At 41.8% G+C, this 19,657-nt stretch overlaps 1 protein-coding gene across 1 annotated transcript; it reads right to left on the reverse strand.

Annotated features, from left to right (window-relative positions):
- Window positions 1-330: 330 nt before the first annotated feature.
- LOC112067773 (collagen alpha-1(X) chain-like) lies at window positions 331-6,359 on the reverse strand. Its single transcript, XM_024146244.2, has 3 exons — window positions 6,231-6,359; window positions 5,706-5,841; window positions 331-2,650 (listed from the first exon to the last, which is right to left on the reverse strand). The coding sequence occupies exons 1-3, from the start codon at window positions 6,234-6,236 to the stop codon at window positions 813-815; spliced, it is 1,980 nt and encodes a 659-aa protein (XP_024002012.1). The 5' UTR covers window positions 6,237-6,359; the 3' UTR covers window positions 331-812.
- Window positions 6,360-19,657: the final 13,298 nt, after the last annotated feature.

The following is a 19,657-nucleotide window of genomic DNA, read 5'->3' on the forward strand; positions in this document are numbered from 1 at the left end:
CCACAAGTTATAGCATGTTAGCAGATCCCATAGACTTCCAGTCATAGCAACTTCCTTCAAAATGCACGCAGAGACGTAAAAAGGGTATCTATCTGATGCCGTGTAAAATAATCTTGCCCTATCCCTTTATGTAAACTAGCTAACTGCCTGTGACAAGAACATCATCAGTATTCTGTATGCATTTTAATGACCTTTGCATTGTTTGAAAGTCCCAATCACACCCCAATTTTTTTTTTAAGACATTTATTTTGGTAATTTTGCTTTATATGACATTCATCTTTGGAGATATAACAATGTTGTTGGTAAGCAATTTACATTTGTATGTCAGTATTTTGTGGTGTGTTATATCTTGTTTTATTTCTTATGGTTAATTTGACCATTGCCATTTCACAATATTCAAGTCACATACAAGGAAGTCAGGTACAACATGGTGCACAGAAAGTAATTAATATATCTGATTGGTCACCAAAAAAAAGGTTGTAAAAAAACACAGACATACACAAAAACAAGAATCACTTGCTGTAATCAGTAAGACATTTTCAGGACACAACATAGCCATAACACCTCAATTTCACATGTTGCCTCCACTCACAAAATAAAACTGTGAATCATTGGTAACTTTGTTGATTGCCTCCCCATCCCCGATAACTTGTTAGATTTCCTTCCTCTTAGCACCCACTTCTTGTATTTTCAATTCGGGATGCTTCTATTCCTCAAAAAAGAGAGAACTGCCTGGTTGGTAAAGACAGGGAGATAACTTGTTTGATAAATAGCTTGCAGATTTTGTTGTGTGGTTATTGGGTGACACCGTATCACGTTGAAGCGATAAGGAACCCAGAGAAAGAGCAGTGGACGTTCTCAGCGGCAAAGATGCCATTGGCCTCATCATCGGGAATCTGAAGGTAGACTGTATCATTCACATCGAGCATAAGGACAGTGCTACCGGACATCTGGTCCAGGAAGCCCTTGTTGTACTCATCATAGCTGAACATGACCGGCGTGACGTTCTTGTACAGAGCCACCAGAGCATGAGCCCCATTCACGTGAATGGTGTATGAGAAGTAGTAGACTCCAGGGACCTGGCAAGTGAACTTCCCAGTGGTAGTGTCATAGTGATTCTCTGCATTGTACACCTCATTGTCAAACTTAATGGGTTCCCCAGATGGAGGATAAGGACTAGCCAGGGAAACAGAGAAAGCAGACATTGGGGCCTTGACAAGAGTAGGCACCATGACCTCACCCATGCCTATGCTCTTCTCGAAAAACACCTCGCCAGGAGGACCAGGTGGGCCGGGAGGTCCAGCAGGGCCTTGGCCACCATCCTGACCATCACTACCAGGGAGCCCAGGGGGACCCTGAGGGCCAAGGATTCCCTTAGCGGCCTGTCCAGCTGGGCCAGGGAGACCTGGGTGTCCTTTAAGGCCAGGTGTACCTGCGGAACCAGCCGGTCCAACCGGGCCTCTGGTACCTGGGGCACCGGCAGCTCCAGCCTCACCTGCCTCACCATTGCGCCCTGGGAAACCTTTGGGCCCGGCAGGTCCTGGGACACCTGAAGCACCAGTTGAACCTGTGTGGCCAGTGTCACCTTTGTTACCTGGAGCTCCAGTGGCTCCACTGGCACCAGTTGGCCCTGTTGCCCCAGTATAACCTTGCTTGCCCTGGAAACCTTGTGCTCCCTGATCTCCCTTATATCCCTTTGGTCCCTGGGGTCCCATTGCACCTGTGTCACCTTTGGGACCCATTTCCCCAGTATCTCCCTGGAAGCCTCTTGCACCCTGAGGACTGGCAGGACCCATGGGCCCAGTAGCACCAGTAGCTCCAGTGAATCCATGTGCTCCTGGCTCACCCTTCTGACCTGTTGTACCTGTGCTTCCTACAACTCCCCTTTCACCTTTCTGTCCATTTGCTCCTGGCTTTCCATATCCTGGGATACCAGGAGCACCAGTTGCTCCAGTTGATCCCTGATGACCTTTAGGACCAGATGAACCAGGCATACCTGGAGCCCCATTATCACCTGATTTTCCGGGCTGACCTACACCAGGAACCCCAGTGTGGCCCTTAGCACCTGGCAATCCAATGGGACCAGCACCCCCATCCCTACCTGGGCTACCTGACTTTCCTGCCTCACCTGGGAATCCTGGCTTGCCTGGCTTTCCAACACCGACTGCTCCAGGCTGCCCAGCAAGTCCCATAGGTCCCACAGCCCCTGTCTCACCTTGTGCCCCTGGGATACCCACTCCTCTGTCCCCTTTAGCTCCTGACGAACCAGGCACACCTGGATGCCCCTTAAGACCTGTTTCCCCCCTTGGTCCCATTGCTCCGTGCAGACCGTGAGGTCCAGGTATGCCGGTGGAAGAGATTCCAGCAGGTCCGGGGCTTCCAGCAGGTCCAGGCATGCCCCTGGGACCCTGAAGTCCAGCTGCCCCCACCTTTCCTTTCTCGCCAGCTGCACCAGGAACACCAGGCTTACCAGGACCACCCGGAGAGCCAGATTTGCCAGGTGCGGAGTAGCCAGCAGGTCCTGGTGGTCCGGCAGGGCCCTCTGGTCCGGGCTGTCCCACAGCTCTTTCCCCTGCGGGGCCAGGTGGGCCAGGTGGTCCCTCTGGGCCGGGCTCACCTGGGGTACCGGGCTCTCCTGCCACTGACACCACTGTGGAGAAATAACAAGTCACCTTATTAATACAACAGATGACAAGTGATCCTCTTGTAGTAAATGTGTTATTGGCAATTGTCTCTACCTAATTATAGAATTATAATTAAGTCAGCTACTATTGTCGATCATTCTCCAATTATTATTATTTTAATTTAAGACTAGGAGCTGAGATTGGTGTGCCACTCCTGAAGTGTGCACTTGTCCACTCCTCCATACATATTTTAAAGCATTGGAAAGGTGTAAGCATATTCATATTTTTTTCGTTTTAAATCCATTAAGTATACATAAGTGCACATACTTGTTCAGAAGTTTATAGAATTGGGAGACAGAAATGTAGTGCACTTTAAAAGCACAATACTTTGACTTCCATTACCCTATGTGGGCACCTCAAGGTACTATGAGCACATTTAGGTGCCAGGATGTAGTAAAAAAGAATATTAAGATAATACTAATAATAACACTAATTTACAAACAAGTGGAGCACCTTATCCTACTTGTTGTGTTCTATTGGATAGGGTGTAGATATAGAGGTGTAGAGATGAAAGAAAGGAGGAGAGAGGGTGCTAGAGCACTGAGTCGGATTCGGACCCATGCTCACAGCTGCACAGTACATATGATCAAAGGCAGCCGATTAGACCGCTAGACCACCCCAGGCAACAAATGGGTGCACTTTTGGTCTTTGTACTGCAGGGGCATAGCCAGAAATACATTGGTGGATGGTGGACGAGGAGTATTGTTTTCATAATAATGTATTTGCCCAATCTAATTGGGTGGGGCAGGCCCTCCTACTTGTTTGAGTGATGGAGGATGGACATTTTAATTTATGGACATGAAAAATGAAGAGGATTAGAACTTATTAAAATAAGTAAAGTATTGTGTTACACTCAGCAATTGTCAGAGGAACAMTKATCATTTTTTTGTTTGTTTCCATATTCAAAAGTCATGTACATTTGGTGGATACCTTATTTGTTTATACTAGGATTCCCAGAATGCAATTCACCGCCTGATCATTTACCAAAATGGTGTACTACATCTTTGTTTTGGGTAGGCAAGTTAGTTCGCTAGCTAGACAGAAGTAAGTCGTGTTTCCCAATTTAACCTCGCTCTAGTTTGACATTTGGTTAACACCCCCTTTTGCTGGAAACATGGGAACATGGGGCTGTATGTATCAAGTGTCTCAAATTAGGAGTTTTGATTTATGATCAGGTCCCCCCTGTCCATATAATCTTATTCATTGTGATATGATCCAAAACTGATCCTGAATCAGCACTCCTGCTCGGAGATGCTTGTTATACATGGCCCCCAATCACCTGCAAAATGTCGGGGTACACTCTCCCTCAAGGTCATTCCAATGATTTTGGCACATTTATTCAAAATGTTTATCAATGAAATTGCCCTTTTGTCCATGTATGTTAAACCTGCATGGGGGAGGAAATCGCCTAATAAGGCAAACTAGAATATGAAATCCATTTTTTTTTTAGGAATTGCCACTTCGAAAGCATTGGGTATGATAGCATTAACAGTGCAAGTCAAACCTGCATAGACATTTAAACCTGCTGAATTATTAGCTCAAAGTAATTTTCTCAAGGGTTCAACCTGTTCTTATTTCACCATTAAAAAAAGCAGACATTTCTGTCTTAAGAAACTGTAGTATGGGGAGAAAACAAGCATTTGTAAAGCAGAATGATGAATTGTAAGAGTCTTTTTTTTTTTTATTAATTGTTTATGTGGTCACATGACCCAGGGTGTAAACGGCGTGTCCTTGGTCAAATGTCGAGGCCTAGTTTAGATTCATCAAAACATATGTTTCTACTTTTTGAAAGGCACACCTATATATTTCTGGGTGATTGAACTGTAATTGACGGTGTTAAAGTCGTATAATATTAACAAGAGGCATGTACCATTTTACACACTACTTTATATGATATGAAAATACAGTTGATGACAATTTAATGTTCATTTGTTACAGCAAGAAACCAATGATGTTGAGCTGTCTATAAATGATTTCATTGTTATCTTCTAGATCTTCTATTGTAATGAATAGCTGACTTTGCCCTACCTAACTGAYGGTAACAGTACCGATACTGACTTTAAAAAAAAAGTCATATATATATATAGTTAATTGAAACATAAACATAAGAAGAATCATACAATGTGTCTCTTTTTCCTTAGTAATGCATTAGCTAACTATATACTGTATATGACTTTTAAAAAATCCAGTATCGTTACTGTTACCATCAGTTAGGTAGGGCAAAATCAGCTATTCATTACAATAGAAGATAACAATTAAATATTTATAGACAGTCCAACTTATTGCCATTTTATAAATGACTGAAATGAGCCATCTGTACTGAAGTGTCGTTTTTTAAAGTTAAATATTTTAAAAATACTAAAATATCAGCACATCTATATTCCCCACTAAGTTCTATACAACTGAATCACTGATCTAACTGGGGATCCTCAAATCACTTCTTAAAACCTAATGACAGCACCAAGAGATTGACTGAGAATCCAGTAAAAAAAATCAATTTAAACTCAATTGAAGTACAGATATTGTGAAGGTATTAAAACGCTCAGTTGTAGAATTGTAACAAAATGACTGTTGAAGAAATAGGGTTATTTAGCCTGAGTGAGAACGATAACAACTGCATACACAGCGTACTCACTTCAGACGGTATGCAAGATAATGTGATTCAACTGTTACTATCGCTGTGAATTATTATAACGTGTGTTTATGTGTCAATTGATCCTGTAAGGGATGGGTTGTCTACTGCCAATATGACACAAAAATAAAATGTCATTCATTAATTCAACTGTATGTCTGAGTGTCCCTGTGCAAGAACTGAAAGTGTACATCCTCAGATGGAAATCACACGTTCAGTGGAAAAATGTGCACATATATCTGCCTGTTTGTGGGAAAGTGCGAAGATGTTAGAATGAATCATTGATTATAGTTGAACTGTTACATTGTCCATTGAAACTGTATCACAGCGATTTCAAAGACATCGCCTGTAGCATACCAGGCAATGTAGACGAGGATGTTGGTTCTTACCGTGGCTCTTCACAGAGTAGGGCTGGTATTGGGGGGAGACCTTCATTACCTTCTTCACTATATATGAACCACTACCATGAACAGCTGTCAAGGCCACCAGGAGGATGAGGATGCTCAATACTCTTACTTCCATTTTCTGAAACAAGAAAAGATCCAACACTGCTTAGCTTTAATTTTGAAGTTGCTGCAATGACATTTCTGTAACACTCTTTCTTCTCTCTGCACACATATACTGAACTCTGAACTGCACACATAACTGAATTACACCCCCCCCCCCACAAAAAAAAGTACAACAAATGATATAGATAGCAAGGAAATTCATTTGAATACTGAGTTTCAGCCTCCTGGATCTCAGCCTGTTCTCCTAGAACTCTGGCTATCCTCCTTGGTTTTATAAGGCACCAACATCTCTTCCACCTGCCCAGTCCTGGCTCATCCCAGTGGGAGTAGGAGTCAGGCCTCGGAAGGGCCCTATTGTTCACTGCGCCAAGAGATGAAGCGGATAGAGAGGAAGAGCACACATACCGGCATGCAGTTGAGTGAGTTGGAGTTCCAAAAAGGGGTAAGAAATCTTCAGCACCACTGTCCTCCTACTGCTGCTGCTGTATATCCTTAGGTTAGGAGCACTTTGGAGAATCTGCTGCCTCCCAGTACAATGATGTGAGTATTTATACCATATCTGCCCCTTGCATCATAAGAAATAGCCCCCACCACACAAGTACCTCCCTTCTCAGAGCTGCGCTGTAATTAGCTAACAGATCTGCCCAATGCAGGCATCTCACATACTGTAAGGATGCCTATTTGCTTCGAATAGTTAGACACATGATTAGAACTTATTTTAGTCTTGCAAAAATAATCAAGTTTAGACGCCAAAATGTAAAATAGTTCAGTTTGGTTTGAAGATTTATTTTAATTATTGCTCTTGTTCATATGGGTTTTCCCTGTAACGTTTTTCCTCTACCTTTTGTGTGGTGAACAGATCTGGTAAATGTTCTTCCAGATTTGGTCAGTTTTCTGTCAATAGTACCATAAGAGTAAACAGCAAAATCTGTGTTAAAAGTGTTAAACTAACTCGCTGTAGTGCTAATTTGAACACTTTTGCAGTGTGTATATGCATCCACTCTCAGCAGAGTGAATTTTGTACTTTCAAAAGTGTTCAAATGTCTACATTTAGACCATTTTTCTGTAACTCTGTACAGAGTAGATCCTTTACACTGGCTGCRTGAAATTCACAATACACTGGAGTGAACTAATAGGCATTACACTGGAGTGAATTAATTGTCAATCAATCAATCCAATTTGTCACAAAGTGCTATACAGAAACCGAGACTAAAACCCCAAAGAGCAGTGGGATGCCCCGGTGCACAACTGAGCAAGGGGACAAGTACATTAGAGTGTCTAGTTTGAGAAACAGATGCCTCACAAGTCCTCAACTGGCAGCTTCATTAAATAGTGCCCGCGTCAACAGTGAAGAGGCGACTCCGGGATGCTGGTCTTCTAGGCAGTTGCAAAGAAAAAGCCATATCTCAGACTGGCCAATAAAAACAAAATACTAAGATGGGCAAAAGAACACAGACACTGGACAAAGATATGGCTGTTTCTTTGCAACTCTGCCTAGAAGGCCAGCATCCTGGAGTCACCTCTTCACTGTTGATGTTGAGACTGGTGTTTTGCGGGTACTATTTAATGAAGCTGCCAGTTGAGGACTTGTGAGGCGTTTGTTTCTCAAACTAGACAATCTAATGTACTTGTACTCTTGCTCAGTTGTGCACCGGAGCCTCCCACTCCTCTTTCTATTCTGGTTAAAGACAGTTTGCTCTGTTCTGTGAAGGGAGTAGAACACAGCGTTGTACGAGATCTTCAGTATCTTGGCAATTTCTCCCATGGAATAGCCTTCATTTCTCAGAACAAGAATAGACTGATGAGTTTCAGAAGAAAGTGCTTTGTTTCTGGCCATTTTGAGCCTGTAATCGAAACCACAAATGCTGATGCTCCAGATACTCAACTAGTCTAAGGAAGGCCAGTTGTATTGCTTATTTAATCAGCACAACAGTTTTCAGCTGTGCTAACATAATTGCAAAAGGGTTTTCTAATAATCAATTAGCCTTTTTAAAATGATGAACTTGGATTAGCTAACACAACGTGCCATTGGAACACAGGAGTGATGGCTGCTGATAATGGGCCTCTGTACACCTATGTAGATATTCCATATAAATTCAGCTGTTTCCAGCTACAATAGTCATTTACGACATTAACAATGTCTACGCTGTATTTCTGATCAATTTGATGTTATTTTAACGGACAAAAAAATTAGCTTTTCTTTCAAAAACAAGGACATTTCTAAGTGACCCCAAACTTTTGAACGCTAGTGTATATTTTTTTGTTGCTAAAAATGTGGGTCTCAAAACAGAGCCCCACCTGCCCTGAATGACAGGTAGGTTTTCATTTGAAACTTCAGTATGTGGAGAATAGGGCAACACTTTTAATTATATCCTGTGATCTGCAGTACTACGGACAGTCAAAATATTGAAATATCACTTAGTCACGTGCTATAGATGTAGATGACAAAATATACATTTCAGACATAGATAATCAATGATAAATATTCGTATTTGTCAAAGACTAAACACATTGCGAGTATGTTTTCTGTTTCATTATTCAATGACCCTCTACGCACATATCCAGATACTAAAACAAATCTAAAAATAACCCCAGGTTTTTGGTGCCGCCACAGTGGAATCATTGCCTCAGCAAGATGGCATTGAGGATAGGGTATACATCCCCAATATATATCTGCCCCAGACTGTCTGTATTTGACAAGCCTGTTACCTTTACTTACTGTCTGAACATTTCCCACCCGTCCTATGATAAAGTCAACAAAAACACTGGAAGGGCAGCAGAAGTATGGCTCCTCTCTTGACCTAATATTACAACAGTCATAATAGGACCTAAATGTACACCTCCCTAAGGCTAAACACACTTAGCCCTTTACCCTAAAATGAACATAGCAGCATGGATTCGGTTTGGTCGAGTACACAGTGAACCTTTCATTTCATCCACTATTTTAGGCCTAACAGTTTATAGTCCTTAACTTGTGTATTTTTGTTCGGGCTTCACCCTCGAAACAGCTAATAACGCTATGAAAATAAGTGCTGGAAAAGCCATTTGTGTTGGACTCTGCCTGGTGAATGCAGTGTAGTGTGTGGTTGGCCAGTGCTCTTGAGATGAAGTGTCAAGACTTGAACACCAGGGGGCAGGTTCTGCCATTCAACTTCTGTGGGATGTGAAGTGGCCTTGCCTCTGTGGTCGCTTGTTGTTATTTTGGGACTCTTCTACCTTAATATACATCATCAGGCATATCCTTACAATTATAGCTACTGCCACAATGTAGTACTTCCTCAATCAGCTACTGTATATCCCTCAGTATTTATGGTCCCTGACCCATGTCTCGCTAACTTTGGGATGCTCTCAATGTAATTTCTGAATTTCGTCCACGCTATGTAAGAAATGCATACACCCCAAAAAATCATAGTTTTATAACACACACGTGGCCCATACATTATGTGTAGGGTACTTATTATACAGATTGTGTCCTAAAACGTTTTGAACATAGTACCACTTATGGTTGATTTCCTGCATTTTGAATGCACTGACTGGTTTATATGTCTATTTGCGTCAGAGGCAAATAGGGGTGAGGAAGGGGTGATGAAGGGGTATGCTGTAACAGGATTCTGTGGAGGATTTCTATATTAGCCGTGACACGAGAAACCCCTTCCACAAAGGATATAATTTAAAATTCTTAGAACATGAAACTTGTTTGAACTTTTCCTATTTTAGAATTAGACCAAATTAACTGTAATTTTCTAAAGTGCTGCCTTGCATAAATGATAGTTATAACACTTAATCGAGGTTGACAAGTATTGTTTGAGCACGTTGTCACTATCAAATGAAAGATCATGCTTTATATTAGCTGAAAACACTGAGATATCCCAGATTAAGTAGTAAAGGTGTCTCATATCTAAGACATTGGAATTAGAACAAAAGGAATGTGACATTAGATCATTCTATGCAGTTAGCCAAAGACTCACTTTCAGGCACCCATCATAAATGCCAAGCGTGTTTTTCATTCTGTTCCTACATGTTCCCCCTTTGAACAAGGCTGTTTTCATTACTATGTGTTGTAGAGAGCTGTGAAACAGTTGCTGTAACTTATACTGTGGTGGTATATAGTATATTCCTGTGCCACCTATACTTTTATTTCAAACTCTGTGTTTATGACCCACATAAGAGGACCGATCATCCCAACTTTAGTCATATTTAGCTAAATGGTAGAGCAAGAGAGGATGGAGTCAGGATTTTATACTTTTCTAAGTTCAGATAATTCTAGTTTATTTTAGTTATTTTAAACAGTGCTAACCACAAAGAAGCCAAACACATAAAAAATAAAATGTATGATGCTCCTACTGTATATCTAAAGAAAACTAAGTGCATGATGTGCCTTAGAGCTAACAGTGTAATTTGGTTACTTTATATGTTTACACAATATAGAATTTTGTAATTTTCTACACTAAAGCATTATGAAGGGCTTAATGTCCTTATACTTGGTGCTGAAATCCAGTATTATAAGACTATGACAGTGTATAACTTATTCTTCCTTTGTCCTCTGTTCAACTCACAGTGGCATGATGTGGTAGCATTGCCTCCATCGTGATAACCATTATGGATTAGGGTAAATGCTGTAGAAATGATCAGTGACAAAGCCTTTATATTGTCTATTGCTGTGCATTGTAAAACACATTAAACATAAAGTATTAAACTCTGTCACCCCCCCCCCCCAAAAAAAAGATGTGCCACACCAGAGGACATAAAGAGAATGGTAATGCCCCCAAATAATCAATTCTTACTCCTGCACATACACAATATGTGCAGGAGTAAGTTGAAGTCGGAAGTTTACAGTTGAAGTCGGAAGTTTACATACACTTAGTTTGGAGTCATTAAAACTCGTTTTTCAACCACTCCACAAATTTCTTGTTAACAAACTATAGTTTTGGCAAGTCGGTTAGGACATCTACTTTGTGCATGACACAAGTCATTTTTCCAACAATTGTTTACAGACAGATTATTTCACTTAATCACAATTCCAGTGGGTCAGAAGTTTACATACATTAAGTTGACTGTGCCTTTAAACAGTTTGGAAAATTCCTTGTAACCGAAAACTTAGCAAAAACAAATAAACTAACAACGAACCGTGACTACAGAGATGCTACGTGCACTAACTCAATACAATATCCCATAAACACAGGTGGGAAAAAAAGCTACTTAAATATGATCCCCAGTTAGAGACAATGATTACCAGCTGCCTCTAATTGGGAATCATACAAATCAACAACATAGAAATTAAACTAGAACACCACATAGAAATACATAAACTAGATCACCCCCAGTCACGCCCTGACCCACTTCACCATAGAGAAACAATGGCTATCTATGGTCAGGGCGTGACAACAAGGCAGTTAACCCACTGTTCCTAGGCCATCATTGAAAATAAGAATTTGTTCTTAACTGACTTGCCTAGTTAAATAAAGGTAAAATAAATAAATATTTGCTTGACATCATGGAAAAATCTAAAGAAATCAGCCAAGACCTCAGAAAATACACTGCTCAAAAAAATAAAGGGAACACTTAAACAACACAATGTAACTCCAAGTCAATCACACTTCTGTGAAATCAAACTGTCCACTTAGGAAGCAACACTGATTGACAATAAATGTCACATGCTGTTGTGCAAATGGAATAGACAAAAGGTGGAAATTATAGGCAATTAGCAAGACACCCCCAATAAAGGAGTGGTTCTGCAGGTGGTGACCACAGGCCACTTCTCAGTTCCTATGCTTCCTGGCTGATGTTTTGGTCACTTTTGAATGCTGGCGGTGCTTTCACTCTAGTGGTAGCATGAGACGGAGTCTACAACCCACACAAGTGGCTCAGGTAGTGCAGCTCATCCAGGATGGCACATCAATGCGAGCTGTGGCAAGAAGGTTTGCTGTGTCTGTCAGCGTAGTGTCCAGAGCATGGAGGCGCTACCAGGAGACAGGCCAGTACATCAGGAGACGTGGAGGAGGCCGTAGGAGGGCAACAACCCAGCAGCAGGACCACTACCTCCGCCTTTGTGCAAGGAGGATTAGGAGGAGCACTGCCAGAGCCCTGCAAAATGACCTCCAGCAGGCCACAAATCCTTCTCTCAACTATTATTCTGACATTTCACATTCTTAAAATAAAGTGGTGATCCTAACTGACCTAAGACTAGGATTAAATGTCAGGAATTGTGAAACATTTAAACTCAGTTTATTTGGTTAAGGTGTATGTAAACTTCCGACTCAACTGTATACAAAAGTATGTAGACATTGCTTCAAATTAGTTGATTTGGCTATTTGAGGCACACCCGTTTCTGACAGGTGTATAAAATCAAAGACACAGCCATGCAATCGCCATAGACAAACATTGGAAGTAGAATGGCCTTACTGAAGAGCTCAGTGACTTTCAACGTGGCACCGTCATAGGATGCCACCTTTCCAACTAGTCAGTTTGTCAAATTTCTGCCCTGCTAGAGCAGCCCTGGTCAACTGTAAGTTATGTTATTGTGAAGTGGAAACGTCTAGGAGCAACAACGGCTCAGCCGCAAAGTGGTAGTCCACACAAGCTCACAGAATGGGACTGCCGAGTGCTGAAGTGCGTAAAAATCATCTTTCCTCGGTTGCAACACTCACTACTGAGTTCCAAACGGCCTCTGGAAGCAACTTCACCACAATAACTGTTTGTCAGGAGCTTTAATAAAATTGGTTTCCATGGCCGAGCAGCCATACACAAGCCTAAGATCACCATGCACAGTGCCAAGCGTCGGCTGGAGTGGTGTAAAGCTCGCCGCCATTGGACTCTTGAGCAGTGGAAACACGTTCTCTGGAGTGATGAATCCCGCATCACCATCTGGCAGTCCAACAGACTAATCTGGAATTGGCGTATGCCTGGAGAATGCTACCTGCCCCAATGCATAGTGCCAACTGTAAAGTTTGGAGGGGAAGGAATAATATGAGGCTGTTTTTCTTGTTTCAGACTAGGCCCCTTAGTTCCAGTGAAGGGAATCTTAAACTCCAGCATACAATGACATTCTAGATGATTCAGTGCTTCCAACTTTGTGGCAACAGTTTGTGGAAGGCCCTTTCCTGTTTCAGCGTGCACAAAGTGAGGTCCATACAGAAATGGTTTGTCGAGATTGGTGTGGAAGAACTTGACTAGCCTGCACAGAACCCTGACCTTACCCCCATCGAACACCTTTGGAATGAATTGGAACGCTGACTGCGAGCCAGGCCTAATCGCCCAACATCAGTGCCCGACCTCACTAATGCTCTTGTGGCTGAACGGAAGAAAGTCCCCGCAGCAATGTTCCAACATCTATTGGAAAGCCTTCCCCAATGTTCCAGCATCTATTGGAAAGCCTTCCCAGAAGAGTGGACGCTGTTGTATCAGCGTGACTTGTAGTCGTGACTTGGCAAATTCTCTCATGACCTTACTGGACACTGTCCTAAGGAAATCCTTGGTCTCTTTTTTGTTGTAACACACAGAAGGGGGTTTAGGACCACTTTTAACATTGAATTCCTAGCAGTGTTTCAACTTGTGGGATAATAACAGTGTCTGGACAAAAGGTTTCCCATTTCGTATGTTTTTGTGCGCCTGAAGAACTGATGTTTCTGGTTTATCCTCCTGCTGACTGGACCCAGGAGGATAATATATTTGGCAGTTGATGTAAGTGAGGCCAAACCCAGCACGTGAGCTAAGGCTAAAGATATCCCATCATGGTTAGGATACGGATTTAACGTTTCAATATACTCATTGTACCACTAAGAACTACTTTGAGAGTTATGAATGGAAGGGTTGATGGGGGCCCATGTGACTGATTGGTAGTGAAATTACAGGGTCCCAAAGACAAACATCCCCAAATGGATACGGAAGGGGAACGGTCCAGAGGAGTGGTGTTTGCTAAAACAGGGACCAAAACACCAAAAGGAAAATTCCTAGTTATCACAAAACATTGTGTTTTAATTGGTAATTCATTTAAATGTAATGTGTTATTTAATAACTAGAATATGTGAGCTCTTGAACCATTTGATTGTTATGTTGAAAGTGTTATTCTTATTGAAATAGTGATTTTACTTATATGGTTAAGCTACTATTTATATGGTTTATATGGCCAAATCCTTTGTTACTGCTACCAGAAGAAAAACTTAAAAGGTGATTGAGTTTGAAATGACATTTATAGATACACTATATGACCATAAGTATGTGGACACCTGCTCGTCAAACTTCTCATTCCAAAATCATGGGTATTAATATGGAGTTTGTCCCCCCTTTGCTGCTATAATAGCCTCCATTCTTCTGGGAAGGCTTTCCACTAGATGTTGGAACATTGCTGCGGGAACTTACTTCCATTCAGCCACAATAGCATTAGTGAGGCCTGACTCACAGTCTGCGTTCCAATTCATCCCAAAGGTGTTCGATGGGGGTTGATGTCAGAACTCTGTGCAGGCCAGTCAAGTTCTTCCACACCGATCTCGACAAACCATTTCTGTATGGACCTCACTTTGTGCATGGAGGCAATGTTATGCTGAAACAGGAAAGGGCCTTCCCCAAATTGTTGCCACAAAGTTGGAAACACAGAATAGTCTAGAATGTCATTGAAGGCTGTAGCTTAATATTTCAGATTCTGGCAGGTAGCATTCTCCTGGCATCTGCCAAACTCAGATTCGTCCGTCGGACAGCCAGATGGTGAAGCATGATTCAACACTCCAGATAATGCTCTTCCACCGCTCCAGAGTCCAATGGCGGCGAGCTTTACACCACCCTGATGCTTGGAATTACGCATGGTGATCTTAGGCTTGTGTGTGGCTGCACGGACATGGAAACCCATTTCATGAAGCTCCCAACGAACAGTTCTTATGCTGAAGTTGCTTCCAGAGGCAGTTTGGAACTCGGTAATGAGTGTTGCAACTGAGGACAGACAAGTTTTACGCGCTACACGCTTCAGGACTCGCCGGTCCCTTTCTGTGAGCCTGTGTGGCTTACCACTTCGTGACTGTGCCGTTGTTGCTCCTAGACGTTTTCACTTCACAATAACAGCACTTACAGTTGACCGGGGAAGCTCTAGCAGGGCAGAAATTTGACAAAGTGACTCGTTGGAAAGGTGGCATCCTATGACGGTGCCATGTTGAAAGCCACTGAGCTCTTCAGTAAGGCCATTCTACTGCCAACGTTTGTCTATGGAGATTGCATGGCTGTGTGCTCGATTTCATATACCTGTCAGCAGCGGGTGTGGCTGAAAAAGCCAAATTCACTAATTTGAAGGGGTGTCCACATACTTTTGTATATAGTATTTTCTTTATACAGTGTTCTTGACAATGTATTGTAACCAAGAATATATGTAATCAAGAATGCACTTTCCATATGAAATATTACTTCCAATTCATGATCTTGTAAAACAATTACCATTTATGTTTTTGAATTCTACTCTCCTGTGGATTGTCTTCAGGAATTCCCAATCAAATAGAAGACAGTCTTAATGACGGAATGTGAGGCAGAAATGAATGCTTATTGTGAAATAATTGAAGGTTATCAAAGTTAAATAAAGCCATCTTAATGGGTTTTTCAGCACTTAAGTGTTGGTGGTGGAGTCCTGTATTTAAGGATAATAAATAATCAAAGACAGAAAGCCTACGACAATTGCAGGTTTAGCTGTCTGCATGGGATAATTTCTGCAATTTCACAAAAACTTGACAAACCTGTCAAAGTGTGAGAGAACACCAGCATGCAGCTGTCAGTGTGAAAGCCAATGCCATAGCAGACTGGAGTGCCATTTTAGACAATGCAGAATGAACCACGATGTCAAACCCACATGAAATTCTATTTATGGGTCAGTTCCATTAAACTCATAATGACATCATTTTTTGCCTGCTATTCATCAATTGTACAAAAAGGACCATGAAGTATCATTCGTATGGTACCATTTATGTTTACCATAATTGATTTGACTTTACTATCTAAACACTGATGCTTCAAATGGATATACTTCTCCATTTCCTGTAGCTCCAAATATATGTGACGGGACAGACAGGAAGTTTAGACGAGACACTTGTCACCGATCCTGTTCACCCTTCTCTCTAGAATTGAGACTATGCATTGCACCATAATGAGTCACCGAGAGAGAAGTGCTGTTGTATTTGAGACCAGGCATGTCTGTCTCAAATTATGGGTGCTATAAAATAACCTTGCCCACACAATTCACATATCTTTCATACTGTACACAGATCCACTGTCATATGAAACCAGTCAGGAAATAGTGTATGACAGTGTACAGTACTAGGAAAGAGGCTGGACCCTATGTGGTTTGTAGGACTTGGTGGTTCAACATTGGAGGCTGTGGACACATTGGAGAAGTTGACACTGCTTGTGGTGTTGAAAACCTCACACTTTCTATGAGGCACACGACTATAATGCACATATAGGATACACTTATAGCACATTATAACAGTTGCGGTCATAACGTCTCTTAAGTAGTTCTGAAATCCTGACAACACATCGTTATGATGCATTATGAGACTAAAGTGCGTTATGCATCATACCCCATCTATATACAGTGCCGGGGAAAAGAATTTGCACCATTTTAGATTTGTTTTTATACTGAACGTTATCAGATCTTCAACCAAAACCTCTGTATTAGATAAAGGGAACCTGAGATTACAAAAAACTGCATATACTTATTTTATTTATGTAATTAACAAAGTTATGCAACACCCAATGCCCCTGTGTGAAAAAATAATTGCCCAATTACACTCAATAACTGGTTGTGCCACCTTTAACTGCAATGACTGCAACCAAATGCTTCCTGTAGTTCTTGATCAGTCTCTCACATCGCTGTGGAGGAATGTTGGCCCACTCTTACAATTGTGGGTTTTCAATCATGAACTGCTCATTTCAAATCCTGCCACAACATCTTAATTGGGATTAGGTCTGGAATTTGACAAGGCCATTCAAATACTTCAAATGAGTTGATTTTTAACATTTTTCATGTAGACTTGATTGTGTGTTTTGGATCATCGTGTTGCTGCATGAACCAGTTGCGCTTCAGCTTCAGCTCACAGACGGATGGTCTGACATTCTCCTGTAGAATTCTCTGATTCAGAGCGGAATTCATAGTTCCTTCTGTTGAGGAAAGTCGTCTAGGTCCTGAGGCAGTACAGCATGCCCAAACCATCACACTACCATGTGACTGATTGGTAGCGAAATTCCAGGGTCCCAAAGACAAACATCCCTAAATGGATACCATTCCATAATCTCATCCAAAAAGTTGACTAAAGCTTGACAAAAAGCACCTGGAAACAACTGAATGATCATGGACAGACGAGTCAAAAGTATAACTATGCCTGGCGAAATGTTTATTTATACGAACAAGTTTGACACTTGATCAGAGAAAACACTGACTGTGCTGTTTTTGTTGTTGTTTTTTTTCCCACCTTTATTTAACCAGGTAGGCAAGTTGAGAACAAGTTCTCATTTACAATTGCGACCTGGCCAAGATAAAGCAAAGCAGTTCGACACATACAACAACACAGAGTTACACATGGAGTAAAACAAACATACAGTCAATAATACAGTAGAAAAATAAGTCTATATACAATGTGAGCAAGKGAGGTGAGAGGTGTTTCCCACTCATTGCCACCATTGGTCTCCTCCCGATGTCGCACCGGGTGGTTACTTTTCAAGAAGTGCATCGATGCACTCTCCAAGTTCGTGAACATTATCAGTCACCATGTTATGTGAAACCTTCCYAAGGGTGCAACTTTTGGGTTCAACATCATAGCAGCCAAGGCATGTGGTCAGCTCACCAAAGTAGGGTTATGATGCATTCTGGACTTCGGTCTTATAATGCTTCATAGTACTGTATTATAAGGATGTTATAACTACTTATGGGTTGTTATGACAGTGTATAGCAAGTCTTACCGACATGTGTTAATTTGTTGTATAATACYTTCATGTGTTATTCTTCGGACCCTTTCGTACTGTGTACCTGTGACAATTGTAAGGATTTTTAACCATTCATAGAAGTTTGAGTGATAAATTGATTTCTCTGAAGAACAAACCATGTGTTTGAATATCTGAAAAGACAGAAAAATGTATCTAAGAATGTGCAAACAAGTTGKCCGCAACTGAATCTGCTACTGGCCATTCATGGAGAGAAGGTCAACTTAAAATGAATCAAGAAAAAAATWATACTTATAGTGGTGGATTCATTCAAACGGGTTTGCACAATCACGGTGGTCAGCTTCGGGGTCTGTTKGTTTAGGGGTTTTGGTTTGAGCAAGCTCTTCATTTGTGCAAGATATTTTGAACAGTTGCAAAGAAGGGGGCTTTTGTAGAGCTCTAGAGTTGTCTGCATGTTTCGTGTCTCACGTGGCCAAAAAATTGAGGCATTGGAAAACTGTCCTTAGTACAGTGTGTCTTGATTGTTTCTTTTGAACAACCACTATACGGAAACCATACTGCTAAAGTTATCTGACAAATGGTCATCTTTAGGTGAGACTGTCTTAGCCATACTTTCAATATACTATTAAAAACAACATAGCCCTATTACACACACAATGACATGCTCAATGCCTGACTGCTGAGTATACTGTAAATGCTTCTTCCACAGTAATGGGATTCTATGAGGATATAATGGAACAGCTCAAAAGCAACTATTGTATTGTGTATTGCACAACGATGTTGACTTTGGCATAGGGGAAGTTGTTGGAAAATCATAATGTCATACATCTTTTTCACAATGAAAAGTCAAGGCGAAGCAAAATTATAAAATAAGAGCTATTACCTCCACCTTTACTGTTCTAAACGCATCTCCTTCTGTCAGAACACATCTCCTGCTGTCTGAACACATCTCCTACTGTGTGAGTGTTTTTGCAAGTGGAAGTGCCACTTAGGCCAACTTTTTACACCTGATTCACACTTGCTGAGATGATCAGTGATCAAGTCGTCGAGATCTCGCCTAGCGGGTGTATTCTTCAAACAGCATGCATGACGGCAGTTGGTTGTTAGCCAATGTCAAAGCATGCTAGTGAGAGCTACACTCCCTCGATTGGCTCTCACACTGTCGCATCAGTGAAACGTACATAAACTCTGTGTGTCTCCTCATGTCTCCTTCCATTGAAAATAAGTGGTCACTGGTATCTAGGTTGCTGATGATCACTGCAAGTCTGATAGGGAGGTTGGACCTTACCCAAACCAACACCCATACTGTATGTTAGACCTAACCCAGATCAAGTCCCAATGTACCGAGATTGTGACAAGACCTAAATGGGTTTACATGTGGAGAAAGAAGACTCCAAGACCCAAGACTGATATCAAGACCAATTCATCCTAAACAATAAAAGTTAAGACAACGTTTTTGTTGTTGTTGCGTTTACCCCCTTTTTTGATCTTGTCTCATTGCTGCAACTCCCCAAAGGGCTCGGGAGAGGTGAAGTTTGAATCATGCGTCCTCCGAAACATGACCTGCCAAACCACACTTCTTAATACCCGCCCGCTTAATCCGGAAGCCAGCTGCACCAATGTGTTGTAGGAAACACCGTTCAACGACTGAAGTCAGCCTGCAGGCGCCCAGCCCGCCACAAGGAGAAGCTAAAGCGCAATGAGCCAAATAAAGCCCCCCCCACTGGCCAAACCCTTCACTAACCCAGACGACTGTGGGCAAATTGTGCACCGCCCTATGGGATTCCCGCTAACGGCCGGTTGTGACACAGCCTGGGATCGAACCAGGTCTGTAGTGACACCTCAAGCACTGCAATGCGATGGGGCCGAATAACAGTTTCTAAAACTCTTGTCTGTCCTAGAATTGAGGGTAAATGGTAGGC

The sequence above is a fragment of the Salvelinus sp. IW2-2015 genome, unplaced genomic scaffold (genome assembly GCF_002910315.2).
Source record: "Salvelinus sp. IW2-2015 unplaced genomic scaffold, ASM291031v2 Un_scaffold16326, whole genome shotgun sequence".
Taxonomy (NCBI): domain Eukaryota; kingdom Metazoa; phylum Chordata; class Actinopteri; order Salmoniformes; family Salmonidae; genus Salvelinus; species Salvelinus sp. IW2-2015.

Bases quoted from the DNA above. Each gene is read 5' to 3' on its own strand.
- LOC112067773 (XM_024146244.2), bottom strand. The intron at 2,651-5,705 runs GTAAGAACCAAC...ATTTCTCCACAG, and splicing joins CTACTCTGTGAAGAGCCACG to TGGTGTCAGTGGCAGGAGAG.